The following is a 25865-nucleotide window of genomic DNA, read 5'->3' as shown; positions in this document are numbered from 1 at the left end:
CATTTTGATTCTCAGTGCAACTTAAGGATTTTACAGTTGCTCAAGCACAGAATGAGGTGACATTCATTCCCTATACTGGCGCCAATATCCAATACAGTTTGACTCTTTCTTCAGGTGACTAAGGGCGAGATGTATCAACATTAGGAATTGATATTTCCAACTTGCGATTCTTACTGAACTGCTATTTGAAAATCACATTTCCTAATGCACAACTTTATTTTTAAAATGGTGATATATAGTGAGTCGCAAATCAACCAACCTCATGAATATTAACAAGATAGGTCACAATTTGCACCCCACTAGGACCTGCAGCCATCACAGAGATGATGGCCTGCTGGGATCAGCAGACCACCATGCCTGTGATTACTTTTTCATAAAACAATATATATATTTTTTTTAAATGAAACCTATTATCCTTAAAGGAAAACGGGATGAGTTTCAACAATGAAAATGAAACACTTAAGTTTATTTCTTTTAAGATTAGGGAGTTGTCTATGGGACCACTGCCTACTCTTAAATAATATTCAGTTGAACACTCTCGAAGGGGATGGGGTCCCTAAGGGACTCCTTCCTATTTGCAAATGGGTTACCATCAATTTGAAAGTTGGTGGTCAAGTATTAATGTTTTGCAACAAGAATTCGGCTGCAAAACATTGATACATACCACTGTGATTTGGTATTTGGAAGGGATGCCTAAACATGCCCCTTCCAAATAATCAGAACTGTGTAACAAACTGTGATTCAGTAACAAGTTACAGAGTCACAATTAGCCATTTGCACATTAAAAAAAGTATATTTGTGGACGAAAAAGGCCCAATTCTGCAAGTGGGGCACTATGTGACCTCAAAAAAGCCTTGAACATCTGGCCCTACATTTCTCTGCAGTTGTGGATACAACTCAAGACGTAGTTCCTTATTCTAAAATCTTAGATGTTCTTGCTAGTAACTCAGTATTTCAGCAAGCATCAGGAAAAGTATGATGCAAATGGTCAATGCAAATACCACACATAACTTGACTCTTCATATTTTAGAACAGGAGATGGACAAATCCATGGACAGAATTTCGGAAGGGTAATAGCCTATCTGACATGAAAATGAGTAACCACTTTTGGTAGAAATGAAGCTTGGCTCCTCAAAACCATTTTGACCCTTCAATGAGAATGTCACATGTGAGGGACCAACCCTGCCAAGCATGCAAGACCCTAGGCAGGACCAAGCGCCACAACAGCACAGCTTTGAGGTGCAAGCACTGCACCATCGAGTGAGGAGGAGGTGTGAGGAAGGTTACCCGCCTTCTGCAGAACATAGCACCAGGAAGACCCCTCTGAGGAGGAAACTGAAGGAGTGTGGATTGTTGCCACACCCAGAACAAGAGAAAATGCATCATTTGGCCTGACCACACATCACATTGAGAGAACTGGGAAAGGAGAAGAGAGAAGTGTGTCTGACCAAACCCGGTCAGAAGAAGAAAAAAAAAAGTGCCACAGTGCCAAATCACAAAGGATAATTAAAAAGGAGATGAGAGAAAGGTGTGTGACAGACCTGTCACACTGAAGAATATGACAATCCCAGGAATGCAGGAGAAATAAAAAAGCGTGACAAGACCGAGAACTCATACTACTACCTAAGAGTGCACCTACCAACACAAGCCAGCCTGCAAGGTGCAGACATCACTGATGACAGTCCAGCAAGATAACTGAAAGTAAGCCGCCTGCATGCTCGAACCACGTATTTACCCCGCGCTTCACAGTATGACCGTCCTGCCACTGTCACGGGCTGCTTGATGCAGATGGCATACCTGCTAGCAACCGCAAATGCCGAAGGGAAAAGAACTGCACCAGCAATACAATGAGTTAGGTGGCTGCGAAGAGCCTTCAGTCACCCTCACTCCATGCAAGTCATTGTCACCTGTCATATAGGTTGTCAAGTGGCAACAACACCATCACTGCAATGTGCATCACCGTAACCATCAAAAGAGCATCTTACCACCATAGAAGAGCCTTAGAACCGATGCACAAAGGAGGCACTCTTGGCACTGTGAGGGATCAATTTGTCCAGAGACTATCTGTTTGCCCCACCCGCACATGGGTCCTGTTGGCAATCACACCCGACCATTTGTCATCCACCCTTGTGGTTGCATGAATGACTCGGTCATGGTTTTCTGTTGGCGATCCTGCAGCGGCCCCTGGATGGACCACACGTAACCCTACACAGTCTACGTGGTGCTGTGACAACCCATCAAAAGGGCAGCAACAGAATACCCGCACAAGAGATGGGCTGGAAACTGCTCTGCTGACAAGGCACCAGGAAGCACCGGGGCCTCAGAGGAAGACACCCAAACATCGTCATTTGAATCCCAGTTTTTACGGGATTCTCCTTCATGGAGTCAGGATACCCTAAGAGAAACCTCTGCAGCAGACTCCACCAATGCTCCTGATGCACGCCAGTTGGAACTGCTGACACAAACTCCAACACCACGAGAGCAGTCGGGAGCAACCAACAGCGCATAGGTGGACTGTACCCCAACTGACATCAGTCAAAGGATCCAGACTTTATCTACGATGTGTTCGTGACCAGAGATATCTTGTTAAATCATGAAAGCAAGCAGTGATGTCCGGTAGCTCCCAGCTGCACTTATCCAGTGCTGTCCTGCAGGCTGTCTCAAAAGACTGAGAAACTCAGTGGTGTTTAGTTTTTGTGTATTTATTCTTTCAGGTTAGAATTTTTTGTTTTAATTAATGTTTGGGAGGGATGCAGTGTCCTGCAGGACACATACGTGTCCTCTTGCACGTAACTGTTCTCCAGCCATTCCCTGAGGGCTGGCCTTCACACACACACACACACACACACATACACACACACATCCAACACAAGCATCACGAGTGATGTCAGCCCATCAATAAAAGAGTCCGAATGCACGTGCTCGTTGCCAGTTTCATGTACCATATATCAGAGCCTGTGTTGTTATTCCAGCATGAGGACCTAGGGCCCAGAACACAACAGACACCTCCAATTCTACCATCTAAAAAAGTGTATCAAAAATATCTACTTACATTATATAGGGTACGCGATGGGGCCCCTCTTCTAATCAGGCATTTGCGCTCACATCCCCAACTAGCTTCGCGGGCTGGAGGGAAATGGTCAATCGCCTACGGCAAAAGAATGCTGTGACGCTACCGTCCTAGAGGTCCAGGATACAACCCAGACCGTGACTTAATAAGGAAAGGAAATTTTTTCATGCAAAGCCACGTGGATCGCTGCCTGGAGTTAAAAAACAGGCACTGGTAGGATAATGGTGACTATCACGGCTTCCCAGGTGGGGAGAATATGACATAACGTCACAACAGTTCAGTCATGGACGTTACAAAAGACTCGACAGTCTGACTGTTCTTAGAGTCAGCCCGTGAGTCTAAACGACCTAAAAACTCATGAAGCATGCGGGGTGTGAGGCAGGGTGAACACCACATTCAGCAGTGCAAATTTGAAACATATGTTTATATATATATGCATATTTATAAGGGAACTATGAGTAAAAGAAAGGAAAGAATAGAGTAGTCAGATAATGCAACAACATAACTCCTGCCTGAAGAGTATATGTTACATTATTATGGTAAACAATTAGACCTGGGGCTGCATTTGGGCAACGTAAAGCATTGTATAAATGATGCAAATGAGGATTTACAATGTTGTTAGCATTTTTTCATGAGCTGTCAAACTCAGCCAAATATTTGGCATCAGCTCGGGAACATGTCCATACACAAAATATCAAATTCATATGGTAAAATGTAAAAAAAAAAAAAAAAAAAAAATGAATATGTTCAAGGGTATAGGCATAAACCACGTATGACAAATATGTGACAAACATTTAAAAAATATAAGATCAAATGCGTAATAAGGCTCATAGCTCATCATTTTCATTTAGACCTATTGTAGTCGTTTGACATTTTTTAAATAGTTTGCGTCCATTCTAACGGGATATTCTCTGTTGATCCCCACCCTCCCCCCTTTCATTGGTGATAGCCACCTAGATCACCGATCATTTGATTTCATTTTTATTATGATTTTCACTTTCAAAATGCTGTACAAGCGGGCCCAACGAGTTGAACTATGATACTATTCCTGTTTAGTTCTTTAGAATTGTTCGTGAATTGGCACGTGGTGCAGCCCCCACAACTATAGTGGCTTAAAAAGTCATTATGAGGAAGTTTTCTCGCTGCTAGGGCCAAAAGGTGCCTAAGATTTTTTCCTTTCTTGAAAGAGAACAATGGCTCCGGGAGCTGTTTTTTGGGATACTCTCTGTGTATCAATTTGTCCCTCAGGACGTCACTATTCTTAAAGTGCCCCTCTTTACTGATGTAGTTCCTCTGGATTCTCAAAAACTGTCCCAACGGAGGATTCATTTTTAATGGTCTGGGATGGTTACTGGTAAAAAAGTGTTACTATCCATTGGTTTGGTGTATAAACTTGTGTCCAGTCTATCATTCACAACTGTTATATTCAAATCCAAGAAGTGTTTTTTGGGAGTCAACAGTCAACGTAAATTTGAGATCAGCTCATCTGGGATTTAACCATTTATGGAATGCTTTTATGTCAATTTCAGACCCATGCCAAATGGCTAAGATGTCTTCAATGTAACTACACCATTTGGTAATCATGTCATTAAAAGGATTGCTACTTCCAAAAATCAATTTTTCCTCAAATGGGCTCGCTATTTCCGGGATGACTGCACAACCCACAGCCAACCCCTTGTCTGTTAAAAAAAAATAAAAAATTTAAAAAGCTAACTTTTTTTCCAAGCATAATGAAGCTGAGTCCCCTAACAATTGGATGGGAACATCATGTGGCTGTATTCTTCCATCTTGCACCTCCCTAATGGCTTCAGTGACCTCATACTGAAAGATATTAGTGTATAGGGATGATTGAGCAGGAGGTTGGACACCGGGCCTGGTGCAGGGGTTGGCATTACATATGTTAATAAAATTGTACTTACGTTTAAAAGAAATTATGACCTCACATATTACATCACTCATGACATGTTCTAGGACATCACTGATTAAATCACTGAAACATCTGAAGTGACATCATTGACAAGAAGATGGTGCATGGCAGGGCACAAGTGCATTTCTACCAGATGATGTGATTACCCAGGGACATACTCTATTGTAATGTTAACATAACATCATACGCTCTGATTAGGCAGTTTAAGTACTGAACATGCATCCCCTCCTGTGCAATACCAGATGCTGGACATGCTCCTGTATGTGGTTAAGACCTGCTGAGCAATGGTCTTTAGAAATGAAGATGAATCAGAAACACCACATGGAGATGCTTCGGAGACCGGTTAACAGAGCACAAAGAAGCAGGAAAAAAGCCAGGGATGCAAATTCACCCCGGGAAATACAATTTATGTTACTTGCATATAATATTCGAAACTGGGACAGAGAAGGCCTGAGAACAATCAGAATGCACACCTTCAGTGGCAGAGTGAAAGGCACACTGAAAACCTTTACCTGACTGGCTTGGAAGCAGGTTAATCAGAAGGCGGAGGAGTGAAAAAGTGGAAAGAGGCTAAATATACATCTTTCATACAGAAAAACAGAGCAAGTAGGGCTGTAACTTTGTCAGCAAAAAAATTGAACTACTATAAGCACAGATATAATTTACCAGCCCATATGTTATAAAAACCATGGAGTTTTTCCCGATCACCCAGGAGCACTAACGGTCAAGCAAGAACAAAAGAAGTAGTAGATGAGGGATATAACAGTTACCTACCCAAAGATGCAACCTAAGCTAAATCAGAGCTTTTATGCAAATTCCTCATAAAAGGAGGGATGTACCACAGGGATCCTCATCCCCACGATGAGGCTCCCTCCAGGCTCCTGGTCTTTGGTTCTTCTCTCAGCCACCTATCATCTTTGCCTGGTTGTGAGGGGCACTCCACATAACAAGTATGCTCATCCATGAATCAAGACATCTACATTTCTGGTCATTAACACTTTTCACGTATTATTTTCTTTTCTCATTGGCCAATGCTACTCACGGACAGAGTCAAGGTTAGGTAGACTAGGTCTCCATGTTGAAGACAACACAGCATACCTTCAGATCGGACAGTGTGACAATTGATAGTTTAGGTCTACATTGCCTACCACATCCCTTGATATGCCTTTCATGAGGGTAGTAAAACCTACTAATACTCACCTTTTCTGAGGTGCTGAGACCTCAGATCCTGCTTTCCACTGGGCAGCGACAAATCACAGTAGTGGAGGCAATATCAATGAATACAGCTTTTCAGTGAGTGCATATCTACAGTGTGGCAGCACCTTGTGCATGGCTGTGTTTTCACCGTTGCAGGAACATTGAGTAACAATTTCAATTAGGCAATAAGTTCAAAAAGTGGAAGTCTACTGAATTAATGGACTCCTGAACATGAGATGATGTGAGCAGTTAGTCCAAAGAGAATGGTGCATGCCACTGAACAACTGTCCAAAAAAAGGGGAAGACTCAATAGTACTTTGAAGGTAAGGAGTAATGTTCTTTAAATTATTAATCCGAGTCGAGGGCAGATTGCTTTAAAATTCAGTCTTCATGCACTCACACAATATGGTTATCGTCAAGCTTAGATCTTAATCATTCCCTATTAAAGAATCTGAAGCGCATGTTTGGAACATCACTCATTTCAAAATCACACCAAGTAGAAAACTGAATCGACTAGAGTGCCATTCTAGAATACCAAAAGCAAGCTGGCGCTGTATTATTTTACCTTGCAACATCTGTGAGGTCAAAGTTAGGCGCACTCCATTGGTCGAGCATCTCAAGGAGCCGGCGTTGCAGCTCTGGGTATTCCGAGACATATGCTTCCATGAGGTCGACCTTATTAAGAAGGTACAACGGAGTACACATCTACAGAAATAAAATAATCAGTGTTTAAATATTCAGCCTACAAAACTGACAATAAATGCATCAAGCAAGGGGCTAAATAATAGAATGCCTAGAATGCTTTTCCTTAATGCTACTACAAAAAGGAGCGAGTGCAAATATTATCCTGCACTGAAAATAGAGGATGAGGGCTCGTCGGCCTGACAACTGTTGTGTCGTGGATTTAAGCACAAAAGTGAGTAAATGAAAAAATACGAATCACGTCGTATTCTGCTCAGTAATGGCAATGGTTTTGAGAACACGTGAATGCTTTCACACACCCCCAGGAACATGCCATGGATTTAGTTCTTAGTGTCTGAAAATTTTCAAAGTTAAAATTGCCTTTGCGGATATTTCTAGTATGAAAACATTCGTTTTTTCTGCATATGTCACACATTCGTGCAAAATCGCATTAAACTCTAAAGGGTATTTCCGCAGAAAGGAAACGTGCCCATTTGTGGCAATCTTCAATAATTTGTTGACGACTGATGGCATTTTATTGGTCTCTACCCCGAATTTGCAGCAATTAGTCAACACCTGTGGTCAAGCTGTCTTACAGGTTAAGGCAGAAGCTATATACAGCCAGCACGTGATACTCCTAATTGGAGTAGAATGTCTCACAATCTTCTTGCAGCGGTGACAGGCTGATTCATAGTAGTGTCATAAAATATTTGTTTTAAAGTCAATAACACTCATTATTCATGCCTGGTGACACAAAGTGCAATAGGTTATCACTCTACACTATCTTTTGGAAACTACACGGGCATATGAAGTGCATGATCATCACCAAAATGTGGCTTGTTAAGGGTGCAGACAATTAAACAAGTGAAGCGAAAGCAGGGGGCATTCATGTTACTCCACTGTGACAACAGCCTACGCCAACACTGATCAATCCTCATTGCACTGACCTCGTCATCCACACCATCTCCACCGAAAGTCAAAATACAACTTGTCATTGCATGCCACACTGCATGCTTCTTGGACATTCTAGGGTAGGATACGAAGATTTAACTTCGGATTAAAAAGAAAAATCCTCTGGGGTCAAACTGTCCATACCGCCCCTCCGGTAATGGAGTTTTTCTCTGCTATGTCAACCTATTTTATTCCCATTTTCGTTACCAGGCATAACAATCTTAAGTGCTCAATTGACGCAAGGAATCTGTTGGAGGGTTCAGACATCAAGGTGTCTGAAACTCCCTTCGGGTCCCTTTTCTCATCATACTATAGAGGTGGAAAGTAACGCAACCAGTCACAAACAGTCCTACACGCTCCTACCATTAAAAATGAATCATGTAAAGTTTAGGCCATACACATATTATGTGACTAAGTTATTTCTCTAACCTTAACTAACATGCTAGGGCTGCAGGCCCTAGGCTTTCAGGGCGTGCCTCTTCAGCACAAACACCTGACGTTAGTAATTTGCCCGCCCTTTCTGCCGGCCGTCTTTTCCTCCGTTCAATCCCACTGCATAACAGAGACAGGACAATGCCCACTGTGTCTTGATCTTTATCACTCCTGTACTTGAAACAGACTGCGCTCTTCACAGGGTTCTGCCTTTGCTTCAATGAAACCCACTAGAAAACCGTTTATCCAATGTCTACTACTCCATTCAAAATCAATGGAGATATTAAGATGCCGCAGTCTTCCTCGTTATAGCTTGCCTTCTGGCGCCTGACATCTCTGCTGAATTCTACCCTCACCCCATTTCTGGCTACATTCTCTTTAAAACAGGCACAAACCCTTGTCTGGAGCGCACCAGCCTATGTCCACTCCCTGCCTGATTCCTTCACCCCAGTAACGTAGGAGCACTCCGCCCCTCTTCACCATTCTCCTTCAATTTGTCTGCTGGCACCTGACGAAATAGCTGCATGGCATCATGGTAAGACAAAGGTGAAGACTTGATATTACAGCAATGCTCTTTTTATCAAATAACTAAATAACTATGAAAAACAGCATTGACAAAGCCAGTAGGTCTTGCCTATGTTTACTATGGCTAAAGGTTACTGGCTCAGAGTGAATTGGAGTGGAACAGAGCACAGTGGACTGGAGTGCCGTAAAGTGATTTGGAGTGGCATAGGGGAATGGAGTAGAGTGGATTGCAGTGGCGCAGAGTAGATTGGACTGGTGTGGCACAGAGTGGACTGGAGTGGCGCCGAGTGGACTGGAGTGGATTAGCATGGAGCAGAGTGACAGAGTGGAGCAGAGAGATATAGAGTGTTGTGGCAGTGTGCCATACAGGGGAGTGGGGTAGAGTGAAGAAGCATGGTTTGGAGTAAAGTAGAGTGGTATCAAGTAGCATAGAGTGGAGAGGCATAGAGTATAATGGAGTATTGTAAAGTGGAATGAGTAGAGTGGCATTGAGTAGAGTGGAGTAAAATACAGTGAAGTGCCATAGAATGGAATGGCAGAGAGTGGAGTAGAGTGATGTGGAGAACAGTGGCATCGGGTGGATAAGAGTGGCATGAAGTGGCATAAAGTAGATTGGCACCGACTGATGTAGAGTGGCGCACATTGCTGTATGGTGGAATGGAGTGCCGCAGAATAGAGTGCCATAGATTGAAGTGGCTTAGAGGGGAGTGGCATGGCGTAGAGTGAAGTGGCCCAGGGTGACATGGATTGTGTAGAGTGGCAGATAGTGGAGTGAAGAAGAGTAGAGCAGGGTAGAGTGGAGCAGCACAGAGTGGACTGGCATACAGTAAGAATCTGGCATGTACATAAAATAAATTGTACTAATAAACAAGCATTTGCAATGCGCTAGGGTCTCGCATTTGTCGGAGTTACAGCTATTCACAGTTGTAAACTTCCAACCGGATTTTTCTTGCATTAAAAGAAAAAAACAGCACGTAATAATACCTATCGCCAAAGAGCAATTATGAACGTAACCGGCAAAAGTGCAATTAACTGTGTAACAAGGTCGATAGTATGCGAAGCGCTCAACTTCTGACCAATCGCGCTGTGAAAATAGAGGAAAAAGTAGTCCACAAACCTGATGGGAAACAGCGAGCCTCGCATGTTTTCTGTACTTGGTCGCTGCGCTCGAGGAGGGCTAACCACTGGAAAAGGCATGGCGTATGCGTGCCTTCCACTAATCAAAGGAAGCGGATTCTAACAGGCAAGCCAACGTGCCAATGAAAGACACTGACGTGACGTCGACGGGGCTCCGAGCCCTTTTCTAATACCTAAAGCGTCTCGCTAGCGATATGCATGCGACGCAGGCTCGACCCTAAAAATAAACAGGCAATACTGAAAAAAGCTAAAACTCAGTATGATTGTCAACGTGCATTTGCAAGAACTGTTTAAAGCTAAAGATTAAAGTAGCTTCCACAGGAGAAGCAGTGGAAGGACACAATCCCCATGGCATGCTTGAGTAGACGAAAAGAAAGTCATCATGCACTGATCACATAAAAGCAGGCATACGAGAGTGATAATGAAGCCAACCAGTAGTAAACAAAAGGCTAGCTGTAATCCCACTAACAGTAAACAAAATGACTCAAAGAGACAGAGCATTCACTGTCCACGTGATGTGTGCTGTACAGTGGAATGGAGTGGCAAAGAGTGGAGTGGAATAGAGGGGCATAGAGTGTAGTGGAGTGGTGCAGAGTGGAGTAAAGCGGAGTAGAGTAAAGCAGAATGGTGCAGACTAGAGAGACAGTTGTAGAGTGGAGTGGCACAGAGTACAGTGGATTTGTACAGAGCACAGTGAAGCGGCAGAGTCGCATGGAATGGCTGAGAGTGGAGTGGTATAGAATGGAGTAGAGAGGTATAAACAGGGCCACTGGAATTATGTGACAGGGTGAGCACCAAATTATGTGGCAGAGAGTTAACTAAACTATATGTCAAGAAAAGGCAAATTATGCAGCACATTTTTTTATAGTATTACTTCACTAGTTTGCCACTTTATAATACTGTTTGGGCAAATACCTAATTAGAACCAGTTTAATAACCAAATGCAGAAATAATCAAGCAAGAACAACCAGTATACCTATGCAAAGGGCCTTCCACTGCGCATGAACCAATGGTGTCTTGTGTTTAGTAACTTTTGATCTGTCTGAGCTAGAAACATTTTTTTGTTAAAACCTCCAATTATGCAGCATATGATGGATCATGTGGTAAATGATGCAGATACATAATTATGCAAAAAAAGCAGCCACTGCAGAACTGCTTAATTCCAATGGCCCTGTGCATAGAGTCAATTAGCGTAGCTTGCTGTGGATTGGTGTAGAGTGGAGCATAGAGTGGAGTGGCATACAGTGGAATGGCAGAGTGCCATAGCGTAGAGTGGCACAGTGGAGGAAGGTCTATTAGTTTTAAGTGGCATACGGTCGAGTGGGGTAGACTGAAGTGGCGTAAAGTGGAATAGGGTAGAGTGAATTGGCATAGCGTAGAGTGGCATATGGACAAGAATCTGGCATGTACATAAAAGGAAGATACACTAATAAAAAATAAACGGGCAAAGTGGGGAAAAAACCATAAACCTCAGGAAATCCGCAACTGTAAAAGCACTCGCAAGGACTGTTTAAGGAACCTGCTTTGTACATAAAAGGAACCAGAAAAGCAGTTTTCCATGTAAGATGCTGGAGTGATGCTTTGTGTATTGGTTCAAAAGGATGCAGCATCAGACGCGAGAGGACAATATTCAGCTCCCATGGAGGAGATGGTCGTCTAATGGGAGGAAAGACCTTTTTCAAACCTTCTAGGAAATCTTTTATGATTGGAATTTTAAAGAAAGAGGATTGGGAAGGGCTCTTCCTATATGCCGTTAGAGCTGCCAGGTGTACTTTGATTGATGACAACTGTAAGCCAGACTTCGCCAGATTTAACAAATATGGAAGAATAGCTTCTTCTCCGCATTTTATTGGGTCAACGTTGTTGTCCAAACACCACATGCAGAACCTTTTCCATTTGAAGGCATAAGCTGTTCTTGTGGAAGGGCGCTCTGCCTCCCTTAGAATCTCCATGCAGTCCTGTGGTAGATTAAGGTGACCATATTGTACTAGCTCAGGAGCCATGCTGCCAAATTCAACGATGAGAGGTTGGGATGTGTCATCTGGCCTCGAAACTTCGTGAGACGGTCGGGGCGGCAAGGTAATCTGATGTGTGGTCGGAGTGACCGGTGAAGAAGGTCTGGAAACCACCACTGGCATGGCCATTCTGGGGCAATGAGAATCATCTTGGTGTGAGAGTGGGACAACTTGAGGAGGACTGTCGGTATCAGGGGAACTGTGGAAAGGCGTAAAGAAATGCTCCTGACCAGTTTATCCACAGGGCATTCCCCAATGTTCCTGGATGGTAGTACCTGGAGGCGAAGTCTTGGCATTTTTTGTTTTCTGGAGTTGCGAATAGGTCTATAGAAGGGGTACCCCACATGGAAAAAATGGAGCGGACGACGTCGTCGTGCAAAACCCACTTGTGGTTTTCGTCCATTGCTCGGCTGAGGGCATCCGCCTGGATATTCTGTATGCCCGGAAGGTGAGTTGCCACTAGTGATAGGTTCCTGGCTAGAAGCCAGTTCCAAATTGTTTGGGCCTCTGTCGACAGAGTCCTGGATCTGGTACCCCCTTGTTTGTTCAAGTAATACACGGTGGCCATGTTGTCTGTCTGGAGAAGCAGAGTTTTCGCCTTCAGTGCGGGGAGGAAGGCTTTGAGTGCGAGATGGACTGCGCAAAGTTCTAAAAGATTGATGTGATACAGTCGCTCTCTCTGCGGCCACAAGCCTTGTATTTGGAGGTGATCCATATGCGCTCCCAATCCGAGCAGTGATGCATCCGTGACTATGGTTTGAGTTGGAGGCTGTTAGTGGAATGGCATCCCTTTCAGAAGATTGTTCGGGGAACACCACCACTTGAGAGATTGACTGACCTGGGGAGAAAGAAGGATGCTGTTCTCCCAATCGTCCACTAGTTGATACCATTGATTCTCTAGACATTCCTGTAAGGGTCTCATATGGAGGCGAGCATTGGGAATGAGGTAGATGCAAGACGCCACCGACCCCAGGAGAGAGGATATCGCTCTTGCAGTGGTGTGAGGCATTATCTCGAGCTGCTGGCACTTTTGAAGGATTGATAACAGTCGTTCCTCCAAAGGAAACACCTTTTCTTGAGTGGTGTCTATGATGGCGCCTAAGTAATGCAACCTCTGAACAGGTGTTGCCGTGGACTTGGAGAGGTTGACCTGAAGGCCCAGTCTCTGGAGTAGCTGGTGAGTCCAATTGAAGTGCTGTTGAGCCTCTAGGTATGTGGATGCTTTTATGAGCCAATCGTCTAAATAGGGGTAGACGAATATCCGATGTTTCCTTAAATGGCCTGCCACCACCGCCATGCATTTGGAAAACGTCCTCGGTGCTGATTTGAGGCCGAAAGGTAGCACCGTAAATTGGTAATGACTTTTTCCGACGAGGAATCTCAAAAACGTCCGATGCTTTTTGATCACAGGAATGTGGAAGTAAGCATCGCGGAGATCTATTGAACAGAGCCAATCGCGTTGACGAAGTTGGGGATAGATTTGGTGTAAGGATAGCATCCTGAACTTTTCTCTGCGAACCCATTTGTTGGCTACCCTTAGATCTAGAAGGGGACGGAACTCGTGTCTTTCTTTCTTTGGTACCAGAAAGTACCTGGAATAGATTCCCTTTCCCTGCTGGTTGATAGGGACAGGTTCTATCGCCTTCTTTTGTAATAGGGTTGTTACTTCCACTTTGAGAGCGTTGAGATGGTGATTCACTGGTTTTGGTGGAATAGAAGGCGGGGGGCTTATGAACCTGAGACAGTAGCCATTCCGCACAATATTCAACACCCAGGCGTCTGACGTTATGCGTTGCCACTCTTCCAGATGATGTGAGATACTTCCCCCTACCGGAGTGGGTAACGGAGGAGGGGGAAGCAAGGATTCAGGGCTTAGACGCTGATGCCTGACGAGCTGTTTGGACAGTTTGTGGCGTAGAACGACCCCTTGTTTGTTTTCGTGGGGTCGAAAAGGTTCTCTGATGTTGTTGTTGCTGGGATCTTGAAGGCATCCACTGTGGTGTTTGAAACCTTTGAGTAAAGAGTCTACGGTGGTAGGGACGGAATGTTTTCCGTTGCTCTCTTAGCTTCTCGATGCCCACCGCCTTTAGAGTGTCCAGTTCTGTTTTCATCCTCGACATTTCGTCATCAGCATGAGAACCAAACAAGGTGGAACCTAAAAAGGGCAAATTTTGTATCCTCTGTTGCGCCTCTGGCTGAGGTGAAATAAGGAGTAGCCAGGCATGTCTTCTCAAAGAAATTCCATGAGAATAGTTATGTGCGGATAACACAGAGGAGTCTGCAGCCGCGCTTATTACTTGATTGGAGACCATGGCGCCTTCACTTACAATCTCCAAGAAATCTTCCTTTTTCTCCTTAGGAAGGTGTTCCGCAAATTGCAGCACAGAATCCCAAAGGGCACGATCATACCTGCCTAACAGGGCAGTAGCACTAGCCACTTTCATAGTGATGGCTGAGGTGGAGCAAACTTTGCACCCTGCGGCATCAATTTTTCTACTCTCCTTGTCCGGTGGAGAAGACGAAGATGGAGACGTAGAATGCAATTTCTTAGCAGCCACGATTACCACCGAATCGGGCACTGGATCCGCTCTCAGAAAAAAAGGGTCCTGCTCCGGAGGACGATATTTCTTTATGAGTCTTGAAGGAGCAGTTTTAGTTGTGGACGGTGTTAGGAATATGTCCATTGCCGGTTCAAGTAGTCCTGGGACTAGCGGAAGTAATGGTCTAGAAGAAGAACGCTGGTGTAGTGTCTCAAAGATGACAGAAGTTGTTGGAGCGGGTACTGCCAGAGGGATGTTCAACTTGGTAGCACCACGAATTAGTACCTCTTCAAAAGTGTTGACATCGTCTATGGGAGAAACTCTCGGAGACGGGGAGTCAGATAACGTCGGAGAGTAATCCCTGGTGGATGAGGAGGAATGTCTATGATGGGGAGGAGGAATGTCTATGATGGGAAGGAGGAGACCTGCGATCTGAGTCATGCCTATGATGATGTCGAGATGAAGAAGAGCGTCTCGAAGAATGTCGAGAATGCATTGTGGATTCTGCAGGAGTCACTGGGGCGGACTCTGAAAGAGGTACAGGCGGAGGAGCTGTAATTGCCAGAGGTGTCTGTGGTAGAGGCGATGGCTGAGGAGAAGGCTGAGGCGAAGGTGGTAATAAAATGAGAGAAGCCAAGGATTCTGAGGTGGTATAGACCCTTCTTGGTCTCGGAGTGCCTCCTCGACGTCGAAGCACGACGCCGACGAGTACCTCTCGGCATTGACTCCTCTCGCCGTTGAGAGCTCCTCAACGGCGATCTCCCTCGACATCGATGGGATGACGGCGATCGTCTCCGACGACGAGTACTGTCCACCGACGTCGATCTTCCCCTTCGCGTCGACGGTGACCTGGATCTGGAACTTCTCGACGGCGAGTGTCTACGCCGTCTCGACGGCGAAAAGGCTGTCGACGTCGAGCGATGTCTCTTCCTAGACGGCAAGCATGTCGGCGCCGTTCCTGGTCTCGATGTCGATGCTCTCGACGTCGTTGGGGACCTGTGACGCTTGTGAGCAGATCTGGCAGCTGCTCCAGAGGACACCGTGAGAGCCCTGGTAGAAGACTGACCTTCTCCTCGCTCTGTGGCAGATTGTCCTCTTCGTCTCCTGTCCTCTTTTGCCTGAAGGCGGATTTTCTCCCTGTCACGAAGGGTTCTCCTGGAGAAGGTTTTACAAATGTCACAGGCATCAGGTTTATGACTTGACGGTAGGCAAATAATACAGACTTGATGTGGGTCTGTTTTGGCCTTTTTCCTGCCACAGCTAGGGCACTTATCAAAAAGAGAAGGCATTATGGTGGCAAAAATCTCAAGTTTCTGTCAGAATTTGACAGGAAAAGCTAGGAAATGTTCACTCTAGATGGAAAACGTCGAGTGAAATTGAAATCCAAAGGATTTTAGTTGAGTTTTAGTCAAAAAAAGCTATGAAAGGTGGAGCTCAATGCTTCAGGGTCCTGTCAGAAGGAGCCGGAAAAAAAAACTGAGGCAACTGCCTTTTTGTTGTGCATGATGGGATACAGGAAGACTTTCTTTTCTTAAAGGCACAGCTCTATTTACATTCTGTATAATGGCAGCCTATGGGCTACACTGCTCTGCACTGTTTCATCCTCATTTGAAGTTGTAAATAAGGTTGGAAAACATGTTTTTTACTACATTTCTAGAATAAATATGTTTTAAAGGTATATCTGTACTACAGTTTCCTTTCTTACCAACCAAAAGAATGAACAATTTGGCCTTTGTAGCCTTTCTCCTAGGCTGCACATTTATATTCTTAAGTGACTTTACAGGCCTTTTTTCATGAAAGGCAAACATCTACACTTAAGAATACACTTCAGAACAGTGCTCCGGGGTCCCCACAGACGTGCGGAACTATTCAGTGCTTATGACTATACATGGAAATCCCCTACGAGAGAAAAGAAGATACACTAATAAAAAATAAACGGGCAAAGTGGGGAAAAAACCATAAACCTCAGGAAATCCGCAACTGTAAAAGCACTCGCAAGGACTGTTTAAGGAACCTGCTTTGTACATAAAAGGAAGTTCTACTATTAAAACAATGAAACAAAGAGCACAAAAAAGAAGGCATATGCTGCCTTTGGTTGCACAAAAAACAGTTAGAAAATCCAAAAAAATACACAGGCTTGAAGAAATAAATGGCCAATGTCGGTAGAAAAAAACGCTAAAACTTAGGATGTGGCTGACATGCACTGGCAAGGACTGTTTAAAACTAAACAAAAAAGTAGCTCTCACAAAAAAAGCAGTGGAAGGACATAAGTACTTGGAACATGCCCCATGGAAGGGGTCTGCAGACAAAATGAAAGTCAAGCTGTCATGCGCCGACTGCAAACAAGTAGGCATATGCAAGTGACAACAAAGCCATCCAATGGTAAGCAATGGGCAGGCTGCAAGATTACTGATAGTAAACTAAATGTCTTGAATAGACAGCGCTTGCTTGGTCTAGGCGAGACCTAAAAATAGAGGACATGGAGATGCTCTGGTCCTGTGTGGGTCAAAAGATGAAAATGAACAAGTTACTTACCTTCGTTGACCCTCTTTCTGGTGGATACTCTAACCACAGATTCCCCATCTTGCGAATATCCCTATGTGTGAGACTGGATGTTTCAGCAATTTCTTTGAGGGTCAGTAGGTGATGTTGTGTCACTCTCTATTGACTCTGTCTGGCACCAGAAGTGAAGCTCAAGCCAGACATACCCATCACCCTCGTGCACAGATATAAAAAAAAATCTGAACTCTATGCATGCAATGAGAAGTAGAGCCAATGTGTGATCAGATAGGAAAGTGTGCAGATCTCTAAATTTGGGACCTTTTTAAAATGGGAAAAAAACATTTCACAGAATGGTGGAGGTGAGAGGGTCAGTGAGAAGAACGAGTTACTTACCTTCGGTAACGACTTTTCTGGTGGATACATTAGCTACCTGTGGATTCCTCACCTCATGAATACTCCCATGGCGCCAGCATTCGACGGAAATCTTCTTACTAGTCTCTGCACGTAGACGAGGACGTCACTGTATCGCACGCGACGCCGTCTGACGTCATACAGGCAATAAGAGGTCCTCGACGACGTGCAGACGTCAGTACCAATCATTTTTTACGTGCATGAGAACAACCAGGCAATGCAATGAAAGAGCAAGTCAACATCCATTATATTGTAAAAATACACCACATTGTACGAATAACTGTAAATCTTTTTATGTACATATATATATATATATATAAAAAAACTCTCTCTTTTCAAAATATATACACACCCCAAGTATATACATAAAAATATATACACATATACATATATATATATATAAATATATTATATATACATCTATTGCACCCTCAAAGACCAAGAGGAGCGCACTCAAGGATTACTTGGCAAGACCATAAAGGCAACGGGGAGGCGGGTGGGACCGTGAGGAATCCACAGGTAGCTAATGTATCCACCAGAAAAGTCGTTACCGAAGGTAAGTAACTCGTTCTTCTGATGGATACAACTACCTGTGGATTCCTCACCTCATGAAGAGAGTCCCAAAGCAGTACCACGCCCGGCGGTGGGTGCCTAAATGGTCAAACCAAGAAATCCTGCAGCACTGACCGTGCAAAATGACCGTCCCTTCTAACCTCAGAATCTAAACAGTAATGTTTTGCAAAAGTGTGAAGGGACGACCAAGTTGCGGCCTTGCAGATGTCGACCACAGGAACACCTCTGGCTAAGGCCGAAGTGGCCGACTTAGCTCTGGTGGAATGAGCTCTAATGCCCTCAGGAGGATCCTTCTTTGCCAAAGAGTAACATATTTTAATGCAAAGAACAACCCACCTGGATAGTGTTCTCTTGTGGACTGCCTTTCCTCTCCTCTTGCCCACGTATCCAATAAACAGCTGATCCTCCAGCCTGAAATCCCTTGTTCTATCGATAAAGAAGCTCAACGCTCTCTTTGGGTCCAGACGGTGCAGTCTTTCTTCCTCTTTGGAAGGATGAGGCGGAGGATAGAACGTGGACAAAGTAATTGCCTGAGCCAAATGGAAGGGTGAAACAACCTTCGGGAGGAAAGCAGACTTGGTCCTCAACACCACCTTATCCCCATAAAAAGTTGTATAAGGGGGTTTTACTGATAAGGCCTGCAACTCACTCACTCTCCTTGCTGATGTTATAGCTATCAGGAAGACTGTTTTTAAAACCAAATACCTCAAGGGGCAAGAATGCATAGGTTCAAAAGGGGACCCCATAAGGAAAGTCAGGACTAAGGACAAATCCCATTGCGGCATAACGAATGGCTTTGGAGGATATTGATTTAGAAGACCTTTCAAGAATCTGATAACAATAGGGGATTTAAATAAAGATGGTTGATCTGGAAGACATATGAAGGCTGACGAGGCCGATAAATAACCTTTAATGGTAGCCACTGCACAACCTTTCTGCGCCAGAGATAGAGCAAAAGACAAAACGTCCGATAGATGAGCATGTAAAGGATCAATCTGCCTCTCTCCACACCACGCAACAAATTTAGACCACCTATTAGCGTAGATAGATTTAGTGGAGTGTCGCCTGGCCGCTAATATAACATCCACTACCTCAGGCGGGAGAGAGAAGGAACTCAGGTTGCCCCGTTCAATCTCCAGGCATGTAGGTGCAGACTCTGGAGGTTGGGGTGTAGAACCTGCCCCTGCGACTGTGAGAGGAGGTCTGCCCTGAAAGGGAGACGGAGCGGCGGGCACGTTGAGAGTTGGAGAAGGTCGGAGTACCACACCCTCCTTGGCCAATCCGGAGCTATTAAGATTACTAGAGCCCGGTCTTGGCGAATCTTCCTCAATACTCGAGGAATCAAGGGTATGGGAGGAAACGCGTAAAGCAACTGGCCGCACCAGGTCATTTGAAACGCGTCCCCCAACGCTTCCTGCATCGGATACTGAAGGCTGCAGAACAACGGACAATGCGCGTTCTCTCGAGTGGCGAACAGATCTACCCGAGGAAACCCCCACTTCTGGAAGATTAAACGGACTTGATCTGGATGGAGACGCCACTCGTGGTCTGCCGAGAAGTGGCGACTGAGACTGTCCGCACGCACGTTCAAAACTCCGGCCAGATGGTTTGCTATCAAGCAAATCCGATGGTCCTTTGCCCAGGACCATAGTCGAAGAGCTTCTCTGCAGAGAAGGTACGACCCCACTCCTCCCTGCTTGTTTATGTACCACATCGTGGTAGTATTGTCCGTTAGGACCTGTACCGACTGACCACGAAGGGAAGGGAGGAAGGCCTTGAGAGCCAAACGTACAGCCCGTAACTCTAACAGATTGATGTGAAACATCTGTTCCTCTGGAGACCAAAGACCTTTGATCTCCAGATCCCCCAGATGAGCTCCCCACCCTAGAGTGGAAGCATCCGTTATGACTGTGGCCACTGGTGGCGACTGCTGGAACGGCTTTCCTTGTGAAAGATTGTTGCTTGCAATCCACCACTTCAAATCCACAGCAGCATCTCTGGAGATCTTGACAGTACCCTCTAGATCCCCTCTGTGTTGAGACCACTGCCTTCGGAGGCACCACTGAAGAGCCCTCATGTGCCAGCGAGCATGCGTGACCAACAGAATGCAGGAGGCAAAAAGACCGAGCAGACGAAGGACCTTGAGGACTGGAACTACCGCTCCATTTCGAAACATTGGAACCAAATCCTGAATATCTTGAATCCGCTGAGGCGGAGGAAAGGCCCGACCCAATGTTGTATCCAGTACTGCCCCTATGAACAGGAGGCGCTGAGAGGGCTCTAGGTGAGATTTGGGCTCGTTCACCGAAAAGCCCAGGTCGAACAACAACTGGGTTGTTGACTGCAGATGACGCAACACAAGCTCCGGGGACTTGGCTTTGATCAACCAATCGTCCAAGTAAGGGAATACTGCTATCCCCTTCCTTCTGAGCTCTGCCGCAACCACCGACATCACCTTCGTGAAGACTCGAGGTGCTGAAGTAAGACCAAACGGAAGGACCGCAAACTGGTAGTGTTGCGATCCCACCACAAACCGGAGATACTTCCTGTGTGACTTGAGTATCGGGATATGAAAGTAAGCATCCTGCAAGTCGACAGACACCATCCAGTCTTCCATGTTCAACGCCAAAAGCACCTGTGCTAGGGTCAGCATGTTGAACTTTTCCTGCTTGAGGAACCAATTCAAGATCCTCAGGTCCAGAATTGGTCTCAAACGACCATCCTTCTTGGGAATCAGGAAATACCTTGAGTAAACTCCTTGACCCCTTTCCTGCTCCGGGACCAACTCCACCGCGCCCTTTAAAAGGAGGACTTCTACCTCCTGTTCTAGCAACAGGAGATGTTCTTGTGAACAATACGAAGGGCGGGGCGGGATGAGGGGTGGAAACTCCCGAAAGGGAAGGGTGTAGCCTTTTCCCACAACACTGAGAACCCAAGTGTCCGACGTAACAGTCTCCCATTTGGTGAGAAAATGCTGTAATCTTCCCCCTACAGGAGAGGAGTGAGTGGGAAATGGTGGAAGCCTAAGGCTGCTTCCCCTGCTGCACCCCGCCAGAGGATGAGGAAGAGGCAGAGTGCTGCTGAGAAGCTCCCCTGGTGCGGACCCTACCCCTCCCCCTAAAAGATCTATAGGGATGGGAAGAGGCAGGTTGCTGATATCTTCCCCGAAAGGAAGAGGAGGAAGAGCCACGCCCAAATCCACGAAACCTCCTGAAGAATCTGGAAGAGGCCGTGGAAGAAGGAGCTTGGAGTCCCAACGACTTAGCCGTGGCCCTGCTCTCCTTAAACCGTTCCAAGGCCGAATCAGCCTTAGCCCCAAACAGTTTGTCCCCATCAAACGGGAGATCCAACAATGTGGACTGTACATCTGCCGAAAAGCCCGAGTTACGGAGCCAGGCCTGTCTCCTTTCCACCACAGTTGTGCCCATTGCTCTGGCTACCGAGTCGGTGGTATCCAGTCCCGTCTGGATAATTTGGGTCGCAGCAGCCTGGGCATCAGAGACAAGATCCAAAAGACCCTGGGGAAGCTCTGTAAACGAAGAGGAGATGTCATCCATCAGAGCATGAATATACCTCCCCAGGATACAGGTTGCATTGGTGGCTTTTAATGCCAGACTGCAGGACGAAAAAATCTTCTTCGACTGCGCCTCCAGCTTTTTTGAATCTCTGTCCCCAGGCACTGTCGGAAAAGAACCAGGCGCTGACTTGGACGAACAGGAGGCCTGCACAACCAAGCTCTCCGGCGTAGGGTGCCTAGATAGGAAACCAGGATCAGTTGGAGCCGTCCGATACCTCCTGGCCACGGCTCTGTGAACTGCTGGGGAAGATGCCGGCTTCTTCCACACCTCTAAAACCGGATCCAGCAGAGCGTCATTAAAAGGTAATAGAGGCTCCGCCGCGGCTGAGGCCGGATGCAACACCTCTGTCAAAAGGTTTTGTTTCGCCTCCACCACCGGCAAAGGCAGGTCCAAAAAACTAGCTGCCTTCCGTACCACTGTATGAAAGGAAGCAGCTTCCTCGGTATATTCCCCCGGGGACGAAAGGTCCCACTCAGGGGAAGTGTCCAGCCCACTGGCCGACTCCAGTCCACGCAGCCCATCACCCGAGTCCTCTAGCTCTCCTTCCTCTAGGGCTCGTTGGTACTCCTGCTCTTCTAGTACCCGGAGAGCACGCCTCCTTGAATGCAGTCGTTGCTCAATCCGCGGAGTCGACAATACCTCCGCCGAAGTCGGAGATCGGCGCCGATCTTCCGAAGCCACCGACGCCGCATCCGGCGCCACAGGTAACTTCGGCGCCGACTGAAGAGCAGTTGAAACGGATGGACCCACCGGAGTCACAGGCCGAAATCTCGACGTCGACGGGATGGAAATCCCTGGGGCCAATCCTTCCGAAGCCACCGGAGCGGCCACCGGCGCCGACACTGGCGCCGAGCCCACGTTCCCAAACGGGAGAAAGGGCATAAAGGGTGCTGGCCGAAGAGGCGCAGGATCACCCAAAGAAAAGGCCAAAGGCCCAGCCGGAGCACCCCCTGGAGCCATCTGTTGGAAGATGGCATACATCGCATTCAAGAATGCGGAACTATCGGCTCCAGGGGTGGGAAAAGCCGGATACTGGGGTGCCTGACTCGGAGGCGACCCCGACGCCGGCCTCGGCGTCTGCGCCGGAGAAAACACTTGAGGCTCCAATACCTCAATCACCGACGCCTGTCCAGGCGAAGTTGGAGACGCCGGAGAGGGCAACGGCGTCGAAGGATGCGGCGTCACCGTGGGGCTGACCTCCCATGTCCTTCGGCGCCGATCCGGAGACCTGGAACGAGCCTCCCTTGAATGACGCCGAGATTCTCTACGGCGCCGGGAGTCTCGATGACGCCGATGTCTTGGAGAAGACTTTTTCTTGTGATGCTTCTCCTTTGACTTGGCCATAAACAGCTTCGCCTCGCGTTCTTTAAGGGCCTTCGGATTCATGTGCTGACATGAATCACAAGTCGAGACGTCGTGGTCGGAGCTCAAACACCAAAGGCAATCAGAATGAGGATCCGTCACCGACATCTTGCCTCCACACTCACGACAAGGCTTAAATCCAGACTTTCTCTGCGACATTATTTCCACAGAGAAAGAGTACGCAGCAAGATATACACTGTAACCGCAAGAGTAACAGTTGCTCCCTCGAAGATAACCGTTTCGAATGCACGGAAAAAAGGGAACTGACGTCTGCACGTCGTCGAGGACCTCTTATTGCCTGTATGACGTCAGGCGGCGTCGCGTGCGAGACAGTGACGTCCTCGTCGACGTGCAGAGACTAGTAAGAAGATTTCCGTCGAATGCTGGCGCCATGGGAGTATTCATGAGGTGAGGAATCCACAGGTAGTTGTATCCATCAGAAATGCACTGTGAGCTAGCGTATCCACCAGAAAGAGTATTACTGAAGGTAAGTAACTTATTCTTCTGATGAATACTTTTAACTGCAGATTCCACCTTGTGACTAAATACCAAAGCAGTACCTCCTTAGACGGTGGGTCTCTACAATGGCCCAGACCAAAAAGTCCTACAGAAGCAAATGGGCGGAGTGTCTCTCCCGATGGACCTGGCTATCAAGACAGTAGTACTTTGTGAACTTACACCCATGCTGCAGATGGACAGATGTCCAAGACAGACACTCTGTGTGCCAACACAGAGATAGCAATCCTGGCCTTGGTGAAATGGGCCCTCTGGGATTGCTTCTTAGCCAGTATATAGCAGATTTTGATGCAGAAGACTGTCCACCTTGAAAAGAGTTATTTTACTACCTTACAGTAGGAATTTAAATCTTTTGCATAATGTACCCCTGCCAGGCTTTGCAAATTCTACTTTGCTGTCTTAAAGGCTCTGTGCTCTACCCATGATAACTAAGAGTAGAGTGCCTATACTCCCACTTTAAACATGGTTTAATTGGCTTATTCCTAATTGGCACATTCAATTTGCCAGTCTCTAGTATATGGTGTATAAAGCGCATCTAGAGCTTGGAAGTTAAATGCCACTTGTGGGCTGCAGCACCTATTGAGCGATACACTAGAGTGGCAGTCCCACTATGTCTTTAGGCCTACCTTGCGTAGTCCGACTGCTTCAGCGTAAAGCCAGCTGTGCGACCTGTTTTAAAAAAAAAAAAAAAAAAAAAAATTTCGATGGTAAAAACTTCAGTTTAAAACTTTAGTAAGTCAGCCCGATGTAAGCCTTGTAGGTTTAGAAAAGGTGTAGGGGATTTAAAGTGGGGCATGCAGAAAACTAACATTACCATATCCCTACAGTGACAATAGACAAAAAGCTCTTTTCACTGTCGGAGGCCTATCTACCCTATGTAAAAACACAGATGCAGGTTAAAATACTAATATGGCTGACTTTGGAAATAGGCAAGCTAGAAATAAATTAACCCACTATGTTCAATAATGATTAAAAATCCACTCCAATGCTAAAGTTGTTTTTTTAATGTAAACATTAAAGAAAAGTAACTTTTAGAAAAGCAACTTTTCCCTGTCTTAAGATCCTAGTGGCTAATTTGCATTACCTCTTCAGCTTCTCCCAGGACCGTGATCAGCCTTGAATAGGTGTGTAAAACTCTGTGAGGTGCAAACAATAGGCTGACCTGAATGGGCAGAGAGGAATTCTCTGAAATCCACAGAATATTCATGGGGGGTGTGGGTATTCTGTCACACCACACTGTGAATTCCTGCTTGACAGGTCTATTGGGCCACATGTACCATTTGGGGCACACATGAAGGGGAGACAATTCTTGTGCATCAATGGTCTGGTTGCTGAAGGACCCTGCTATTGTTTTAGTAGACTCTGGTCCCTGGTTTGCTGCAGGTATAGTGTGTACTTTAAACTGGATTCTCCTGTTACATGTGGGAGGGCACTTCAATACCACAGTATACTACCCACACACAACTCCAGTTCTCAGAGCCCAAGTTTAACATGGCCGAAGAATTTCCCCATCTTCAAAATGACCTAACATATGGTATTTTGGGCTTATTTGCAATAAGGCAAACAGGAGCTACTGTAAAAGTGGGAAGAGTTAACCTGGTAACATTTATCGCATTGGTTATGGAGGAGCCAGGAGTCACACCCCACCCACTAGCTGTTGGCAGGCATAAATGTGGCACCCTCAGCCACTCTTTTCACTTCACTGTCTTGATCTGGAGTAGATCAGAAAAGCACCGGAATTGTAGTCTGTGGCCTGACAGAATCCCCGAGGGACTGCACATGCTTCCCTTGTAACCAGGACAAAGATATGGACTCCAAGGATCTGTTGATTACCAATGTGGCTACAGGGAGACAACAGTCTGCAAGAAGCCTTTTTCTCTTGAGTGTCTTGCTGGACAGTAGCAACTGGACCTTGCTGGTAGTCCACAGGTAATGTCCTTAAGGTCTTATGAAACATAGAAATTACCTAGAGGAGCTGCTCCAGAAACCCTGCAAGGTAAAGGTTGGGACTTAAAAGACAGAAGGTAAGAACTTTAATCGGATGAACCTGGTTGGTGTATCTGACTCGCGCTCAATCACAGTCAGCCTGAAATTGCAATAAGGTCACATTCTACCATGAACACAGATGATCGCTGGCGCTAGTACTACTTAAAACTTTAAATATTGATATTTCTGGTTCCCCTGATTGGATTTTTACCATTTTGGTGTTTTGTGTATTATAGTTTCAGTCTGGGATTTTTGTTGTGCATTTTTACGTTATTACTGTCTGGTGCTGCATAAATACTTGACCTAAGATAAGCCTGTCTGCTCTGTGCCAGAAAGTTGAGCTTGTGTTAATGTGGTGACTTTAAGGGCCACCCTGACAAGAGTTGCGATTACTCCTAGAGGTGGGCAGTCATTCACTCCAAATAATATCCCAGCTTGTTATGCTTACTCTTCTTTGCTCCT

The 25865-nt window shown here is 45.9% G+C and overlaps 1 protein-coding gene across 4 annotated transcripts in view; it reads right to left on the bottom strand.

The window, feature by feature from the left end:
* Positions 1–25865, bottom strand: part of EXD3 (exonuclease 3'-5' domain containing 3) — a 1916540-nt gene that overhangs the window by 1170612 nt on the left and 720063 nt on the right. For all 4 annotated transcript variants that reach the window (XM_069241413.1, XM_069241412.1, XM_069241414.1 and 1 more), the window contains one exon: positions 6760–6899. In XM_069241413.1, the coding sequence (XP_069097514.1) occupies positions 6760–6899 (140 nt within the window). The remainder of the gene's footprint in view (positions 1–6759; positions 6900–25865) is intronic.

Source organism: Pleurodeles waltl, chromosome 6, assembly GCF_031143425.1.
Source record: "Pleurodeles waltl isolate 20211129_DDA chromosome 6, aPleWal1.hap1.20221129, whole genome shotgun sequence".
Classification (NCBI taxonomy): Eukaryota; Metazoa; Chordata; class Amphibia; order Caudata; family Salamandridae; genus Pleurodeles; species Pleurodeles waltl.
The sequence above is the reverse complement of the archived record's forward strand: the minus strand, read 5'-3'. Positions and strand labels throughout refer to the sequence as shown.